Genomic DNA, 20324 nt, shown 5'->3' on the forward strand with positions numbered 1-20324 from the left:
AAAATCTCAAGCTCAGGTTCAACCTTATTGTCTAGGGTCCCTCATACTGATCTTACATCCCTCATCAATTATTCCAAACTTGTTAAGTGTATCAAGTTCCAAAATCCTTTATGGAGAGATCTTAGCCAATGTGAAATAGTAAATTCCCCTTAGTTTGGTTAAGTAATTTTGCAAACCTGAGATTAAAAAATAAATCAAACTTAACCTTTTATATTGAGTTTAGGTAAAAGTATCATTGTAGCTCTGAAAACTTTTTAAAAAATCTTTTGAAGGCTTTTGAAATCCTTAAGTGAATAAGATATATAAAAGTAATTGTGGAGCACATCTGTAATCCAGCAATTTGGCAGGCTGAGATAGGAGACTCACGAGTTCAAGGCAGGCCCCAGTGACTTCGCAAGACCCTCAGCAATTTAGTTAGAAACTGTCTCAAAAAAATAAAAAGGGCAGAGGATGTGGCTCAGCGGTTAAGTATCCCTGGGTTCAATCCCTTGTACCAAAAAAAAGTAATAATGATTTAAAAATATAAGGGAATTTAATTAGCTAGCACTGGAATTGGTATTGAAAAAATTTAATCTGTTATATTTCTTAGATTAGTTCAGTGATTTTATTAACGTTATCAATAATATTTAATGGATAAAAAAGAACAGGTTCTGTAACTAATAAATTCAATAAATATATTAAAATACAAATAACAAAGTATTCCTTAATACTAACACACATTCAATGCCTCTTTAGACATTAAAAAAATCCTACCCTCAAAAAAAATTTTTGATTCTATTGCATATGAGTAAAGTAAAATGAAAGAATAATTATGAATCATCATGTTTCCTTTTCTTCATACTTATTCAAAAAGAGAGGCAAAAGCAGAGATGGAGTATTCAGTATGAGATGTTTTGTTAGTCCCACCAACTGGAAGTCACTCTGGAGACCACAGCACTACTCCTGTGAAGTCTATACTACCTTGCAAATTAAAACTACACTGAGATTTTATTTCATTCCAGACAGAATGGCAATTATCAAGAATATAAGAAACAATAAATGTTGGCAAGGATGTGGGGTAAAGGGTACACTCATACATTGCTGGTGAGACTGTAAATTGTTGCAATTACTCTAGATTCCATACAAAACTTGGAATGAAAGCACCATTTGACCAAGTTATCCCATTCCTTGGTTTTATGCCCAAAGAACTTAAAACCAGCATACTACAGTGACACTGCCACATCAATGTTTACAGCAGCTCAATTCACAACAGCCAAGCTATAGAACCAACTTAGGTCCCCTTTAACAGATGAATGGATAAGTGTCCATACTACTACTGTGAAACAGCCATGTCCTCACCATTGTTTGAAATAAATAGTACTTGATCTCAAGAAGACTTTTCTTACAATGATAACTGTTCCAACAATTAAATCAAAAGGGAAAATATATGCCTGATTCAGAAATCCCCTGAAGTCCAGCCAAGTTTTTAAAATCCTTTAATAAAAATGCCAAGAGTCTGGCCAAGCTAAGTGGCACATACCTGTAATCCCAGGAGGCTGAGGTAGGAGGATCACAAGTTCAAAGCCAGCCTCAGCCAAAGCAAGGTGCAAAGCAACTTAGTGAGAACCTGCCTCTAAATAGAATTTTTTAAAAGGGGCTGGAGATGTGGCTCAGTGGTTGAGAGCTCTTGAGTTCAATCCCTGGTACCTGCACCCCCACCACACACACACAAAAAAGACAAGAGTCTGGAAAGAGATAGATATACACTATAAGGTGGTAACAAGTATATAAATATAAATTTGAAAGAATAAATGCCATAGCAAATACTTTAAAAATCTTAAAAGAGTTTTCTTACAAAACTAAACATATTCTTATCATATGATCCAGCAACTGCACTTCTTGGTATTTACCCAAAGAAATAGAAAACTTACACCCAAGCAAAATTTTTGCAGAGATATTCCGAGCAGCTTTATTCATAATTGTAAATATCTGGAATCACCAAGATGTCCTTCAACAGGTAAATGGATTAAAAAAAATGGTACCTATCAACCATAAATTTTTATGCACCACTAAAAAGAAATGAGCTATCAAACCATGAAAAGACATGGATAAACCTTAAATGCATTATTATTAAGTGAAAGAAGCCAGTCTAAAAAGGATACATACTGCATGGTTTCAAGCATGTGACATTCTGGAAAAGTAAAACTATGGAGAACAGTAAAATGATCAGTGGTTGCTAGGAATTTTGGAATAGGGAGGGATGAATAGAGCACAAAAGATTTTAAGGAAATAAAAACAATCTGTATAATATTATAATGATGGATACATGTCATTATTCATTTGTCCAATCCTGTAGAATATATAATAACAAGAGAGGACCCTAATGTAAACTACAGACTTTGGAGAATTATAATGTATCAATGTAAATTCATCAATTATAATAAATGTACCAGTATGGTAGGTGATGTTGATAACAGGGCACACAGTAAATACATAGGGGTAGGGTTCTATGAGAAATCTCTATACCTTCAGCTCTCCTTTGCTATGAACCTAAAACTGTACTAAAAAAAAAAAAAAAAATTAACTCTTTTGTCTTCAAGGTTTCAAAAGAGGAAAAAGTTGGAATCTTTTAAGAGGATCAGGAAAAAAGGCATCATAAAAGATGTAAAGACAAACACTGAGAAGTCGATAAGCTTCAAGAGGATGATATTTATGAGACAAATAATATACTACATACCTAAACGGCCAAAAGACATGTTATCTGTGTGTAAGCAGCCTCCAAGATAAGGCTGGAAATAGGAGCTATACTGTGGAAAACCTTGTACTTAATTTGCTTGGCTCTAAGAAACCAATGAAAGCTTCATAGTACAAAACTACTATATGACAGTGGGATTGTTGAAAAAATTAACTGGGCAAAAGTATGTAAGAGAGATTGAACAACATAACTAATTTTAGCTATCCCTCATTATTCCCTATTTTTAATCATACTTGTAATTTCTCATTCTCAGTTTCTATATCTATATGAGAAATTTTTAATAATTTATTTCAAAAATATTAGCTCTTACACCCTAGGGAAAATAGCAAATTTCATAAACATACTCTTTGTGCTATTATCTAAGTCATTAATAATCTTAGCCTGAAGTAAATTCTATGGAACTCAACATTCTGATCTCTCTATGATAGTAAATTGTATAAACTAATCTTTGAGAACAGTTCTTTAAATTCACTATAAACCTTATCCTGTCTTAAAAGTGACTCTCCAGCTATGAATTTTATCTTTTAGCATCAAAGAAGTATCATGGATATGTAAGTACTTATATTGATTTAAATATTTTCTTCATTTACTTTTTATGTCTGAGGAAGTGTGCCTGCCTCAGTCTTTCAATTTACAAAGTTGTGCTGATGACATGAAGTACCTAAAGGAATATTGTGAAAACTAAGTGAGTTAATTCATCTAACCTCTCAACACTGTATTGCATCAATCTCAGCCCTTCAACTTCTATATACATGATTAGGGCTGGGGATGTGGCTTAAGCGGTAGCGCGCTCGCCTGGCATGCGTGCGGCCCGGGTTCGATCCTCAGCACCACATACCAACAAAGATGTTGTGTCTGCCGAGAACTAAAAAATAAATATTAAAAATTCTCTCTCTCTCTCTCTCTCTCTCTCTCACTGTCTCTCCTCTCTCACTCTCTCTTTTAAAAAAATATATATATACATGATTATTTCATACAGCATTGTGAATTTAAATACTATTATGCTAATAAGTACCAAATTTCTATCTGCAATTTAGGCTCCTCCCACTATCCAACTGCCCACTCAATATCTCTACTTTTTCCTCATCTAAAGAGTATCCAGGGCTACCGCTCAAGCGGTAACGCGCTCGCCTGGGGTTCGATCCTCAGCACCACATACCAACAAAGATGTTGTGTCCGCCGAGAACTAAAAAATAAATATTAAAAAAAAAATTCTCTTTCTCTCTCTCTCTTTAAAAAAAAAAAAAAAAAAAAAGAGTATCCAAACTCAATATATCTGAAACAGGCCTCTCTGTCTTCACCCCAAAACCTACTGTTCCTTTCTTCTACAACTCAAATAATGGCTACCCTATTCTTTCAGCTGCTCAAGCTAAAGACTGCTTTGCCTCCTGTCTTTAGTCATTACCCATCTAGTACATCCTAATATAAACCACCATGAAAATAAAAATCCTTATAACTCTCCTTTCAAAATAAAGAGAAATACACACACACACACACACACACACACACAATCACTTCAACCCATCTCCTTAGCTTCTACTTTGGTCAAAGTTATTATCATTTTCTTATCTATATTATCGCAAGAGCCTACACCTGAACTCCACCTTCTGTCCTTACTCTCATTTGATCTATTTTTAACACAGGCAGGCCAGTGCTATCAAAAAATACTCTCTGCTCAAAAACCCTTAATAGCTTCTCATCTCAAACAGCATAAAATAAAACCTCCTTTCTTACTATATTTTTTCAAAGTCTGACATGATCTGGCTTCCCACAGTCTCCAACCTGGTTCCCCTAATCTTTCCCTCTCTCTCATTCATTCCACTTCAGTAGCACTGATCTCCTTGCTGTTCTAACTACACATCAGACAAATTATATCTTAGGGCCTTCTAATTCTTTATTACCTATACCTAGAGAGCTCTTCACTCAGATACACAGACATACTCCTTCACTTATTTCCAATCTTTGCATCAATGTCACTTACTCAATTAGAATTGGCCCATGTACTCAACCTGCTGAAAATCTCCACTACATTCCACAGAATGTATAATTTCCTAATATGTTGTATCATATTTTTAGCTATTATTTTATTGTCTCTCCATCTCTACCAAATGAAAATGACATGCAGATAAGTGTTTTTATCTGTTTTGTATTGTAGATAAAGAACAAGAACAAAATAATTTGCTTTGTATGGAATGGATATCCAATTGAAATCTCTAACTCTGTAGGAAAAAATTTATGGATCAGTTTGACTTACATAATAAGGTCAAGCAACAGAGTCTAAAACAAAAATAGCTCTCCTTGGTCCTAGGTCTAGGCTTTATTCTAACAGAGAAATATTGGTGAAATGGAAGAGAATGCATATGAAAATAAAATTTAAAAAACAAGTGAACAAATATACACATATAAACACAGACACAGATACAAACGTATCTCAAATTAAAATATGGCCACTGAAAATTAATAATATATTATATGCTAGCAAATAAACTTTTATTACTTACCTCTACCCCAGATTTTTTTAATGATATCTGTGTTTCAGTTTCTTTGAATTTATTTGCCTTTTCAAGTTGGGCTTTAAGTTGTTCAGCTAATTCCTTCAAAAAGAAAAATAAGTAAAATAGTTATGATATGTCATTTAATTCTTCATTACAGAATTTTATATAACAGAAAACAGCGTAATAAAACCCTATGCAACCAATAGCGAATTTCAATTAGCAATTCACAGCCTAATACATAACATTTTAATGAACTTATTTCAGTTACAAACTTCTCAAGTACCTATGGCATTTGTTTATAATTTGAAGGTAAACCATTTCAAAGACATACATTTTGAGGGAGACAGGATAATGAAAAAAATATGTAACCTCAAGAATGAAGTTTTTATAATTCCTTAGATATTAAAGTTTCAATACTTAAAAAATCAGTTACTTGCTACAAGGAAGTCATCATGACATTTAAAATACTGTTTTCTTCATTGTTATAAGTAATATGATAAAAATTATGAATATATTTCACTTTTACTCTAAAAAATTACTATAGAAATTTATAAAACACCTAACATAGAAAGCAACAAACCATAAACTAGCAAATTAAATAATAAATTTATGTGACTCATAAGATCAATTAAAGATCACTTAAATATTTGAGTTTAAGATGAGTACACACACATTACCAAAAGTGAACCTACTGTGTCAGAGAATGGAAAGTTCTGCTGTTTCTACCATGTGCAATAACACAAGTAAGTACAATAGTACAACATTCATAATGAATGAACGAATGAATGAATGAAAACAGCTCTTATCAAATCATCACTATTTCTATTTAATTTGAGGTAAATCAATCTTAAACATATTACAGAAATTAAATGAGTTAAACTATACAAAGTATCTAACACAGCATCAACTACAAACATGTCACCTTAAACTTTGAATAAATTAATTAATCACTTATTTAAGATTTCAATTTTTATGTTCTAAGTAAAATGGTTTTGTTATGAGAATTTTTAATAAATAACTAAAAATGGGAAAGAAAAGTCATACCTTTAACTCTTCCAAATACATTTCATAATTACAAGAATATAACAAACAGAAAAGTAAATAAATAAAAATTTCAGAAATCTGATAGAGAAAGTAGATAATTTATTTATAAGATAGTACGATTTCTAGAAAGGTTTAAGAATTTTTTCAAGGAATAAATAAATAGCAGTTATTTTGAAAGTCTGCTACATCCCCACTGCTGAGGAATTACCCAAATTACTTACAAGAAGTTAAATATTTAATCACTGTCCTCAAAAAAAAAAAAAAAAGATATTTAAGAGTCTTACCAAATTCCCCATCATCTCTGCCTTGATAATTCTGGCACCCAACTTGTTCTTCTCATCCATACTCAGGATGTGGATGGACTCATCCTTCGGACTGCCATTTGAATAGAACAAAGAAAGAACAAATGAAATACAGGTGCAACTCCAATATTATTTTAACTGACCTCAACAAAGTATTCAGCACCTATAGGAGATCATGACTCTAAGGTTTAAAAATTAGACTCAATGTGCTACTTAATATTTCAAGGTTCTCTGTCACAAACCCATGATGGCTTATGGCAGATATAATAAAAGGAAAAAGTTCCAGTAACAATGAGGTAAATGATATAAAAATCAACCATTCTTCATTATTTAATATTTCCATACTCATTGTAAAAAAAACAAATACTAGAATCAGGCCACAATTCTACACATCTTGGCAAAAGCCTATTATTCAATGTAATATTTTTAATACTTTAAGATATTAATAATCTGGAGATGATACTTTTAACCATAGTCAAGAATAAAACAATAATCACATTTTCTTTTTCAAAGTCAGTCCAGAATTAGACACATAAACTAAAAACTGAGGTCATATGACAAACCAATACTATAAAAGCTTCATAAAAGAAAAGAGAACGTTCCAGTCAAGCTCATATTCCCCCAGCTTACTGCCTTAAGAAAGATTCAAGGTTGCAGGACAGGGAAGGTAGACCCAGGCAGAACCCAACAAAAGGAGAAATAGCTCAAATCCGAGAATTACAAAGCAGCCACTGTTACTGAATAAAATACCTGAGGGGCGAAAGAATCCCAGAGAGTTCACCTGAGTATTTAGGAAGAAAATACTTATAGCCAAGGAAAGAACTATCCTAAAGGAATGGAAGGACAGTATTTGGCACTCCAGTGTCTGGTTCCACTACCCAAAGTAGGAAACCTCCTAATTCTGAAAGTAGTAGGTAGAGGATTATGGATCTTGCTTCATCTATGGGAAATACAAGCCTTAGAAGAAATGCTGCTTTGGGCTCAACTAACAAATGTGAAAATAAAGAACCAAAAAGATCAAATGGTTTCCAATTAACCATGACCCAGAACAAAGTACAAAAACATTTATAGAAATTCAAAAATACCCAACGCTCAACAAGAATTTGTAATACCTAGTACCCAAATATTATAACATACAAATAAGTAGAAAAATATAACCTAAAGTTAGAAGTAAATACTATCAATCAGAAACAATCCAGAACTGACACAGATGTAAGAAACAGCAGGCAAGGATATTTAAAGTTATTATAACTGTGTTTAAAAATTAGAGATAATAAGGATATTAAAAACACATAAATTGAACTTCTATAGATAAAAACTATACATCTGAGGTAAAAATACACTGGACAAGATTAATGAAAACCAGACTGTAAAGGAATAGTTAACTTGAAGCAATGGAAATAATGCAAAATGAAACTTACAGGGGAAAAAAAGAATTAAAAAAATGAAAAAAGCCAATCATACATGAAATTGGAGTCCCTAAAAGAAACGAATAGAAGATATAAGAAACAAAGGCCCAAATTTTCCAAATTTGTTTAAAACTAAGAAGCCAAAGAATTTGAAAGAAAACTACATGAGAAAAATGACACCAAGACACATCATAATCAAACTGCTCAAAAGTAGTGATAAAAACATCTGAAAGCACTATAGAAAAAGACATCATTTGTGCCCATAGAAACAAGATTGCTATGACAGCTTTCTCTTTAAAAACAATGCAATCAAGGAAAGGATCAACATCTTTAAAGTACTTTAAAACTGTCAACCTAGAATTCCACACTCAGAGAAAATACACAAAAGGGAAACAAGGACTTTTTGGACATAAAAAAAGCTGAAACAATGCTAAAGAAAAACCTTCAGGAAGAAGAAAAAATAGAAGACTGAAATATGAATCAACCCAAAGCAAAAAAAAAAAAAAACACCAGAAATGACTGGAGTAAATATATATGATTTTTCTGTTACCTAAGTCTCTTTATAAGAGAGCTATTTAAAGAAAAATAGCAAACTATTGAGGCTCTAAAAGTTCAAATAAAATGTATGGTAACACTAGCAGAAAGGACAGTTTATACTATAACTCTAGTATAAAGTTCATATACCATACAGGAGCAGATATATATAATATAGCAACAAAAGAAATGAAGTGGAATTAAAAATATTCAATCCAAAAAAAATAAGAGAAAAAAAAACAGATGGACAAATAACAAAATTACAGGTATAAACCTAATTACAGGTTACAAATCCCTAATCAGAAAATCTGAAATTATAAGTACTCCAAAATATACCACCAACATGATACCACAAATAGAAAATTCCAACTATGTAATGTTTTGAACAACCAACAATAAAAATTAAAAAAAAATAAAGGTGGATGAAATTAGAAATTTAAAAAAATAAATAAATAAACATTGATGTGCCAGTATCACTATTAAAAAAAAAAGAAGAAGAAAAAAGAAAATTCCACACCTAACTTCATATGAGAAGGTTGCATTCAAAATGCAGGCATATTAAAAATACTATAGAAAGTTACCATCAGGATATATATACAAAACATAAATGAATGTTATATTTAGATTTGGGTCCTATCCCCAAGTTATCTTATTATATGTATGTAAATACTCTACAATAAAGAAAAAAATTCAAAATCAAAAACATTCCTAGTCCAACCATTTCAGGTAAGGGATACTTATCTGAAATACATACAAAACATCAATCAAATAAACCTAAGTCGCAAAACCAGTCTCAATATATCTAAAATAATAATAACACTATAAATCAATGGTCTAAACACCTACATTAAAAAGCAGAAATTTTGTATAGATAAAAAAGAAGAAAAACAACTATAAAAAATGTTTTATAAATATAAAGATATTAACCTTTATCTTATTATTATTATTATTATTTTGGTGGTGCTGAGGATTGAACCCAGGGCCTTGTGCATATGAGGCAAGCACTCTAACAACTGAGCTATGTCCTCAGCCCCCAAAATATAAAAGGATAAATATGTTAAACACAAAAGGACAGAAAAAGATATTCCATGTTAATATTAGTCAGTGTGGTGCACACCTGTAATCCCAGCAGCTCAGGAAACTGAGGCTAAGTAAACTAGCGAGTCTCTGTCTCTAAATAAAAATATTTTTTTTAAAAAAGGAGCTAGGGATGTGGCTCAGTGGTTAAGCATCCCTGGGTGTATATGTGTGTGTGTGTGAATATAAAACCAGGGACTTAAAAGGATGACTTCATAAGAAAAAGGGTTGACACATGAAGAGTTCATATGAATCCTTAAATGACTATGTACTTAATAACAGAGCTTTAAATTATATGAGGCAAAGACCAACAGAACTGTAATAAGAAAAAAAAATACAAATTAAAGTTGTATATTCAACATCTCTCTCCCAATACTTCACAGAATAAATAAAATCAGGAAGAACATGGAAGACTTAAATAACACTACCAACTAAATAATCTTATAGACATTTAAAAATGTCCAACAATATTAGTAGATGTTCTGGTTGGATCTGAACATGCCCCAAAGGCTCATGTATTTACGGTTTAGTCTCCAATGCAGAAATGTTCGGAGGTGAGGCTTTTGGGAGTGACTGGATCATAAGTCCTCTGATCTTATCAACGGATTAACCCTTTGATGGGTTTATAATTTGATGTCATTACTGAGAGGTGGTGAAAACTGTAGGAGGTATAACCTAGTTGAAGGGAGTTTATACTTGGGGGTTAATCTTGTCCCTGGTCCCTTCCACACATACTCCCTACTGTGAGGTGAACAGCTTTCTTCCAGCACACCCTTATCTAACCTCAGGTCCAAAGCAATGGAGCTAGCTGACCATGGACTGAAATCTCTGCAATTGTAGCCAAAAATCAATCTTTCCTCCTTTAAATAGTTTTTGTCTGGTATTCTGTCACAGAAATTTTAAAAAACATAGAGAACACATTCTTTCCAAGTACATACAAAACATCAATCAAGATAAACAAACCTAAGGCACAAAATCAGTTTCAATATATCTAAAAGAATCAGGTCATAGGGAGTGGTAGAGCACTTGCCTTGCATGCATGAGACCCTGGGTTCCATCCCCAGCACCACATAAAAATAAACAAATAAAGATATCGTGTCCATCTTCAACTAAAAAACTATTAAAAAAAAGAATCAGGTCATATAAACTATGTTTTCTGACCACAATTAAATTAAATTAGAAATACTTAATAAGTATATCTGAAAAATCCTCAATTGAAAACTGAATAGCAAATAACCAGTGGGTCAAGAAAGAAATCAATGGGAAATAAAAGTATTATGAACTGAACAAAATTACAAATATAATACATCGGAATATGTAGGATACTGCTAAAGTATCATTCCAGGAAATTCTATAGCAATAACTTATATCAGAAAATTATACTTAAGCCTACATCTTAATTAAAGTCAAAGTAAACAAAACTTAAGAAATAATAAAAACCAGGGTAGAGATAAATAGAAAGCAGAAAAACAATAAGGAAACTCAAGGAAGCCAAAAGTTGCTTTCTTAAGACAATCAATAAAACTAATAAACTTCTCACCTCTGATTAGGAAAATAAATACAAAATGTCAACAGAAAAATAAGAGATAATATCACTCACAGTTTAAGTACTTTACAAAAAGATAAGCAGATGGCAAATAAGCACTTAAAGAGATGTTCCACATCAAGAGTCATTAGGGGGATACAAATTAAAACTACAACAAGATACCATTACACAACCAGTCAAAATCAAAAGACTGGCCATTCCAAGTTCTTATAAGAACATAAAGATCCTGGAACTCTCACACCCCTCATATTGTTGGTAGTAATTTTAACCAATAAAACTACTTTACAAAACAGCTTAGCACTTTCTTAATATTTAAACATATAAAGGCCATATGATCTAGCTGTTACTTTCCTAGGCAATTATCCAAAAGAACAGCATATGTACATGAAAGTTCAGAGGAGCCTTGTTTGTAATAGTCAAAAACCATAAACAATCTAAATACACATCAACAGGAGCACAGATAACCCAAATTGTGGTATATACAACAATAGTGTAGTACCCATGGACCAAAAAATATATAAACTATTAATACATGTACTAACATGGATAAAGTGCTACTAAGAAAAAGTCAGACTTCCCTCCTTCCACAAAAGAATACATAATGTATGATCTCATTTACATAATACTTTAGAAAATGCAAAATATGTCTATAATGAAAGAAAGCAGATGGATGGGAGCCCTGCAGTACAAGGTGGGATATGGGGAGAGACAGGAAGGAAAAAATTATAAAGGACACCAGGAAATGTTTAAGGGTGATGGTTTCATGAGAACATACACATTTCAAAACTTATTGAATTACATTCTTATATATATGCTGTTTATCAAATGTCTGTTACACCTCAGTAAAGTTACTTTTAAAAATCTTCAAAGCAGAGAAACAGTTAAAAGCTGAATATATCATAATCAATGACATAATCTCAAATATAAAGGATTTATCTATATTACCAATTCAGTTTTCTTAAACTATTTTATTGAAATTCATCCAGTCATGTTCTCAATATACCCTTTTAGCAAGGAATAGCAAAGTTCATATTAGCAATGATTCAAAAATTGGCCTAATAACTCTATGTGGAATTTTTTAAGTAGCAAATTTCCTGTCATAAAAAAGAAATCTTTAACATGTAGCATTTAAGTTTTTTTAAGATAATATCTTTGCTAAAGAACCCATTTCCATAACATATTATACTTCCCACCATGTTCTTTCAGTCTATATTTTAAAAAACAATTAAAACAAACAGTAGGGGCACTGCATTCATGTGATCAGAAGAACATTAAAACTTTTTATATGCCTCTATGGGTTGAGTCATTGCTTGTATAATTAGTTGTACTTTTATAAAGAAAATATTTTCAGTACTTTTATTCAAATTAAATTGAGGTACATACAATTTTCACTGTATTATAAATATAATTTATTGAATTTGGAGCAACCCAATCATATTTCCATAAACTTCTACTTCCTAAGCAACTTGCAGTCTTTCCTATTCAACTAACTTTCCAAAATTCTTTATCTGAGAATTTACCGTTACAGTATTAGTGATATTTTTATATGAATAATGCAAAATAAAATAAATAACCACAGGACACATCCTTTCAAAATAGAATTAGTCCAATTATGCCCCCATGAAGATGGCTTGCTCCAGGGTCTGTCTTTCAAACTCTCCTGTTTCCTAAGTGACAAATTTCCTGGCTGCTTTTCCATCTACCTTTTCTGCTTTTCTTCGGTTTCCAAGAACTCAAGTACCTAACCAGATTTTCCTTCCCAACAAAGCTGTCTATTCATCCATTTTTCATCTCAACAGCAATCAATTGAGAAAATCAACTGAGAGAAGGTAAAATGGATAAGAAGGTAGTTTCCCCATTATTTCTCCCTCTTTCCTGTTATTCCAAAAGATGCTTATTTAAATCCAGATATAAAGGACAATTTTACACAAGATCTCTTACTCAGCTCAGTCACTCAAAAAGTAAGCAATCTTGCAAGCAAGCTTAATTTTGATAGGATCAGAAGAAGGAAGGACAAAATTCATCCATTAAGTCATTTCCTTTTTTTGAAGTGCAAAGTTTTAGGAATATTAAAACAAACTACAATATCTCATGTGTCAATAAGGAAATAGATTCATTCCTACTAATACACTAAGTACGAATGAAAGTGAAAGACTTTCAAATTCCAACTTCCTAATGCAAAATTTCATGAAGCACTCAAAAGTGCTTTATGTTAGTTGCTTCTTTCTTGATCATAAATGGAAAATCCTTCTCAGTACTATGAGAAAAGAAGTTCTGGAGTCAAGTTCATTCTCTGCCATTTACTAGCTTTATGAGATTAGATAGGTATCATAATCTGTGACTATAAAAATCAAGAAAATGATTAATATCTATCACAATTAAATGCAAAAATGTATAGAATTACAGTAATTTCAATAATGTAACAAAATTCCAAATACCTACCTTGGTATTCAATAATCATTAGTTCCCTTTGCCACTGACAGCCAATTACTGAGTCACAGGAGGATTCTCCAATCACTCCTACATTCGCCATGCTTTAAATTCAATGGTGAAATCTCTTCAAGAAAAGATTAAAAACTAGAATATCTAGAACTATGCACAGATATGAAGTAATCAAATTTTTTCAAGAGACCACAGTATTAAAAGCTTCATCACTGGGTCATGGATGCCAACTCAAGCTCTCTCTCTCTTTTACATTCACTTTTTTGATTCAGAATTTCTTGTCTCTCAACTATAGTTACACTGACCAGTGCATTTGCTTCAAATCTGTTTCATTTCTCAATCTAATCTTCACAGTGCTTTTGGAATCTTTTAAAAATCCAAGTCTTTTCTATTTAAAATCCTTGTGATGCTTCTTTATCACTCATAAAATGATGTCCCACTTGTAAGCATGACTTCTGGAATAAGGTGTACAAGGCATCTTCCTTGTATACTTCCTCCTCTTAACCAAATTCTACAAATCAGAGGGAAGCTACCATATGCTAAGCACTACATCAGGATCCAGAGAAACAGATTAGAAAGAGATATACCCTGTTCTCAGAGCTACTTTATCACAAATTCTAAAACATATTTGCAAATAGTCAACTACACTATGCTGTCTCATATTTCCAGTTTCTTCAAGTTGATTGCCCTTTCTCAACAGGTTCATCCTTCAAAAAGACCTTACAACTTTGCCTGAACAATCTTACCAGACCCTGTTGCCACTATTATTATCCTGCCTCTAATATTATCCCATCCCTATGTGTAATAACTATAAAAGCATCTATACTTAACCCCTGTAACTTCAAGTATGTACCATATTTGTTTAGGTATCTATATGACTTCCTCTCCTACAATGTGAGTTCCTTGAAGGCAGATACAATATCATAATTATTTTTGTACCGTGAGATCTAGGAAATAAAAATATTCAGTGAATATAAGATAAATGGCAAAACGAATGAAAGGGATACAACTTAAGCTTCAAGACATATATTTAAGGCAAAAAATAAACACTCCTTATCACATAATTCAGATACACTTTTACAAATCTGAATGAATGAAAGAAATAGTCTGTTCTCAATCTTTCAGTATCCAAGGATCCTTTAAGGGAAATGATAGGCACTCGGACAAAGCATTTGGAGTAATTGTGTTCTAAAAGTTCATCAAAATTTGGAGGTAAAAATAGAATAAAATTAATAACAGTCATAACAATGAGAGTACATTTCAATTGTGTGAGCTGTATGTGAACCAAACTGTCACACTGCCTTTCTCTTCCCACCTGAAGCTTCCAAACTCCTGTGTTCCTTATAAGGACCTAGAGAATCACAGACATTCTAGGGGATCACATGTTGAAAAACACTGATATAAGTCACCAAGAAAGAATCTTCTCTGCCTAACTAGTCACACTTTCCTCTTCTTTAAAACATTTCTACCCATGGCTAATCCTCCTACTTGGATGAATAAACAGGACCCATATTAATAACCTCAAGGATCTTGCTCAATTATCAACTCTATACAGAGATCTTTTCTAAAGTAAAACTGATTTTTTTCCATTAAAATATAAACATGTTTAAGTATCTACACCTCAAAGATAAAAGGGGTTGAGGGAGGTACTAAATTTAACCTCTTCACTCACATATATTTTCTATCTCTGCCAACTTAAAACCAGTACTCAAATTTAGTCTACTGAAATCTGGCTTCTGTATCCTTTCACAATGAAAATGTTCTTGACTGAGTTGTCAAAAACCTCTTATTATTTATCCAAAGGACACACCTTTTTGATTTTACTTTACTCTTCCCTTTGTTGAAAAATTTTCCTCTCCCTGCCCTTCTTAGGTTGGAAGCTTAAAGATTTAATCAAGGGAAGGCACTATTAGTCTATCCAAAAGCCATCAAGTTTCAAGATAATAATAAAGAATAAACCCTTTCCTATGTTCTCTAAGCATTTATAGAGATGAGCAGATGTTTTAAAAGAAACATAACCATAATATCTGCAATTAGTCTAACCCCAGAAGTCCCAAGCTTTAGCATTTTCCTGGATTACACCTATAGTGCACACATTCCCATTACAACTTATTTCTAAAAAGTAAATTACGTCATTAAAATATGTTCTTTAAATATATGTACACACACATTAACACTGGCTGAAAACTTTTCAGGAAGCAGTAATTAAAAGAATTCTAGACTAATGATATTTCAGAAACCTTGATTATATTGCAATTATTCTTCTCCTCCTGATAGTATTCACAGATCTCTCTTTAATTATTCTATTCCTTACCACTGATTTTCATATTTTCTCCCCTGCCTAAGGATTTTATCACTATACTCACAACCTTGACAACATGGAATCTTTCTCTTGCCCTTATGGGATATAAAAGCAAACTCTGCCAAGAATAACATCTAAAGGTTAAGGTACTAAATGGGTTAGTTCTGATCAAAATTATAAAATCTAACTTAAGGACATCTAGTTAGGTTTTTTTCCCCTACTACATATTACTCTTAGGTTTCAAACTCCTAAAAGTATTTAGCTAATATATTTTCCAACAAAAGAAAAATATATCTGTAAATATATTTCATTCCAACTATAATAAGTTCTTAACTACCTGGGCAATTATTAGAAGATGTTTTCCAGCCATTTAAAATAATCACAGAACAAGGCATTGTGGCGCAATCCTGTAATTCCAGCAACTCAGGGGGCTGAGGCAGAATGTGAGATTGACTATTCCAAAGTCTGTTTTTAGAATAAATTCAAAAGTATTTTTTAGGCCTAGTGAAAATGCTTTACTTTGGGCAGTTAATCTTTTTTCTTTTCTCTTATGCCTCTATTTGGTCAACTTCTCTCATATTCTACCAACATAGATCTCACTAAGGTTATCAATAACTTTTCACAATTAGTGTATAAAAGAAAAGTGTTTTAATTCAAAGCCAGTTTATGGTTCTCCTTTAATCCTTATTTGAAAACCATGCTAAATGGATATCAGAAGACACTGAATCTAAGTTTTGCAAATAACTATATAGTACTTTTAACAGCAACAATAAAAATGTGTACAGGATACTATACATTTTCATATATACTAACTCATGAAGTAACTCCAGGAAGTTGTTTATATTACTTTGTTTTAAGTCAAGGAAAGTAGCACAAGAAAGTCAAGTGTCAATACCTTATAAAAGGTCACAGATCCAGGAAATGATTGTTACTTACAGAACTGCCAGATAAAAAACATGACACCAGTTAAATTTGAATTTCAAGTAAGCAATGAAGATGTTTTTTTCTCATAAGTTCAAATACTGTAAGAGAATTATTATTTTTATTTACTAAATCTGGCAACCTCAGTTACATAATATTGTGCAAGTCATAATCTAAGTTCCCTCAATTTCTATATCTGCAAATGTAAGGCTCAGACTATGATTTCTTCTAGTTTCAAATCAGTTCTTTAATTTTTTTCTAATTCAACTCCCAAGTATTCTATCATTTTTTAAGTAATTCAACATATCTCCAAGATAATATTCAGATAAATTAATAGCCACTAACAATTCTTCACTCAATCTTTTTAGCACTCTTCAGAGTCCTATGTTGGTTTCTTAATATCACTCTATAGGGCTGGGGATGTGGCTCAAGCGGTAGCGCGCTCGCCTGGCATGCTTGCCTGGTATCCGGGTTCGATCCTCAGCACCACATACAAAGATGTTGTGTCCGCCAAAAACTAAAAAATAAATATTAAAATATTCTCTCTCTCTCTTTAAAAAAAATCACTCTATAAGCTCAGAAATTGTATTTCCTTTCACATAAATGTGGAAAACTCCTAGATTTTTTTCTTCTCCTCTCCAGTCAGTCATGGAATTCACCGAACACCTCAAACTCTTCTAACATCAAAATTAACAAATCTAACAAAGAATACTGCTTTCAGACCTCACCCTCCAAAACTGCTGTTATTGCATAATTCTATGTTATATTTATCAGAAGCTAACAATTTAAAGAGCACATACAAATATGAGGCAATTAGATAACCAGATAGAGTTACTTATAGTAAGACTGCACTATATACTTTGCTTAGCTGTAGTCACAGAAATCAAGAACCACAGATTGCCCAAATGCTAAACCAACTCAAATGATCATCAGGAAATAAGACTCACCCCACCACCAATTGTGGAATAGAAACAGTCTACCACTCAAGGCACCTGGAATGAAGCCTGGGCAATTATATATTCATACACCCACAAACATTCTCTAATCTTTGCCACATACATGCAGTCAACACAACTGGATTTCTCCTTCAGTTTCTAGGAAAGGAAAGCCCCAATCTGAACTACAGCTCATTTTACTGGGCTCCATCCCTTGGTCCAGACTTTGCCAGATCCCTTCTACTAAAAGTCCCACAATGTGCTTACAATCCACTACTTCAGATGGAGTCAATAACAAAAGCAATTTGCCAGATTTACCACCCCAAGTCACAATTATACCTCTTACTAACAATGGTTTCTATTATTTCCTAAAACTTATTCTCTTATTGTCTTAACTGATAGTATTTTAACATATTCTAATGACCAATAAAATATGTCACTTTATTGTATAAGTCTGTCATTATCCTTTGAATACATTTTTGGATTTCTATCACCAGTGGGGCCAGTTCCATGTCTCAATAAAGTTTGTCTAGATCTGATACCACTCAATATGTGCTTCTTTATCTCTGGATCCAGTCCTATACAAAGGCAATGGATACACAAAAATAAAACCAGTAAGTGCTACTTTCTTAATCACTATGGATACCACTACTATCCTATCTTAAATTTCACTTTTAAAGTTCTAACATTACCTTTGAAATTCATCAATTCCCAAAGTAAATTATTTCCTTCTCTGTAAAATAACTCCATAATTCACAGTTCCCACTGCAGGATCTTTAGTATAGCTTTGTAACTTTGTATTTGGGCCACAGCAGCAAATTTTCCTTCTGTCTCCTAGACCTCCTTGACTCATGTAGTTATGGTGATTATTAACTTAATGATGGGGTAATTTCCTTAGGAAATAACAAAGTAACAAAATCTACCAAAATGTCTTCTATAGCACATTTACTTAAAAGAATAACATTCGTATTTTTAAATTATAAAAGTGACAAATTTTGAGCAACTTATGGCTACTGAATTATTTTAGATCCCTGTGAAATAAAACTGTGAAATTAAATGCAATCCATAAAACAAAACCACTACATTGTTAAATCTACGTATTTTATCTTTTCCATCAATTTAAGAAAGAGAATATCATACTCATGTCTAATTAACAAATGACATTCTGAGGAACAGTTTAGTTCTTTGGATCCTCAGGGTCTTAATATTAATATCATCTTAAAAAACAAATAATAAAATACCCAGCATATGTAGCCTTTGTATCCTGCAAATTTTTTCTCGTTGGAGGGTCATCACTCAAGCTCTCAGTCTGTAATTTTTCTCTCGTGTCTCCTGAAACGTGTTGATAGTCAATGCTGCTACTAGTTTCCAATGCCTTTTGATTTGAATATTTCTTCTCTTCTTTTCTCCCATAAGATGAACTCCATGATGTTAAACTTTCTTCACTGTTCTCTGTGGGTTTTTGAAAACCACAATGCAAAGCACCCTGAGTCACTAATGCTAAAGATGAACTAGATGGTTCAAAATTTCGTCCCTTGCTGTGACATGACAGTTCTTCATCATCAGTGGGTCTTAAAAATTTAGGTCTCAAATTTCCAGAAGAGAGCTCTTGGTTTTGCCTTGGGTTGTATTCTCTTCTACATGTTTCTAAAGACCCAGATCTCTCATCTTTTTCATCCCCACTGAATTTATCTTTATTGTTATTGTTTGTGATCTCTGTTGTACTATACCTATCCCTTGAACTTTTATTGTATTTTATTAAGTCTAATTTTTTATTTTCTTGACTATTTTGTGCTTTATCTGAATATGTGGGCTTCCTCCACCGTTCTCGTCTAGAATCTTCTTTTTTGGAGGCAGTTTTTTCAGCTTCTTCTAATTTTGACTGAAATAATTCCATTGACTACAAAGGAGAAAAATAACATATTGAAAGTCATAAAATGCTCACTGATGTTTTACCCACATGTCATTGGCCATGAACCACCGCCAAGTGGCACAATGAAAGAAAAACCTACCAAGGTAAGGGTAGACCCAAATAATCATCCTACACTAAAATAAATACTAAAAAGAATGAGAAAATACAGAAAAATTACCAAATAACAACAACAAAAAAAATCTCCAAGGGGACACTATTAAAACAAATGGTCTATACTAACAAAGTCTAACATACAATACAGACGACATATAACTGGTAATCAAGATTCAAGAAGCTACTGTACTGCTAAAACATAATAGACTCATGAAAAAGGAACATTACAAGAAGTGAAAAACTGTATATCCAAAAAAATGCCCTGAGATACTGAAAAGAATAGAAGGTGATAAAAACCAAATTAGCCTGAGAATTCTTTAAAGTTTAGGAAATGACAGTAAATAAATATAAATTATAGGAAAAAAGAAACATGCACAATTGATTCTAGAGAAGTTAATGCGTGTGCACTGTTATTTCCAGAAAGGAGAAAAGATGATGAAAGCAAAGCATTAATAAAAAAATAAATGTATGTAAGAAAATTTTCCCAGTTGATTTTCTGGATCAGAAGGGCTCATCTAATAGTTTTTCATGGAAAGAGAAAAAAAGACTTGTATATT

General features: G+C 32.4%; 1 protein-coding gene across 2 annotated transcripts in view; it reads right to left on the bottom strand.

Annotated features, from left to right (window-relative positions):
- Window positions 1-20324, bottom strand: part of Cwf19l2 (CWF19 like cell cycle control factor 2) — a 114016-nt gene that overhangs the window by 69867 nt on the left and 23825 nt on the right. For both annotated transcript variants that reach the window (XR_005733727.2, XM_013360228.4), the window contains exons 8-10: window positions 18983-19641; window positions 6558-6648; window positions 5236-5328 (exon numbers count right to left, since the gene is read on the bottom strand). Coding sequence is in view for 1 of the 2 variants with exons in the window: in XM_013360228.4 (XP_013215682.1) it covers window positions 5236-5328; window positions 6558-6648; window positions 18983-19641 (843 nt within the window). In the remaining variant the exon portion in view is untranslated. The remainder of the gene's footprint in view (window positions 1-5235; window positions 5329-6557; window positions 6649-18982; window positions 19642-20324) is intronic.

This window comes from Ictidomys tridecemlineatus, chromosome 4, assembly GCF_052094955.1.
Source record: "Ictidomys tridecemlineatus isolate mIctTri1 chromosome 4, mIctTri1.hap1, whole genome shotgun sequence".
NCBI lineage: Eukaryota > Metazoa > Chordata > Mammalia > Rodentia > Sciuridae > Ictidomys > Ictidomys tridecemlineatus.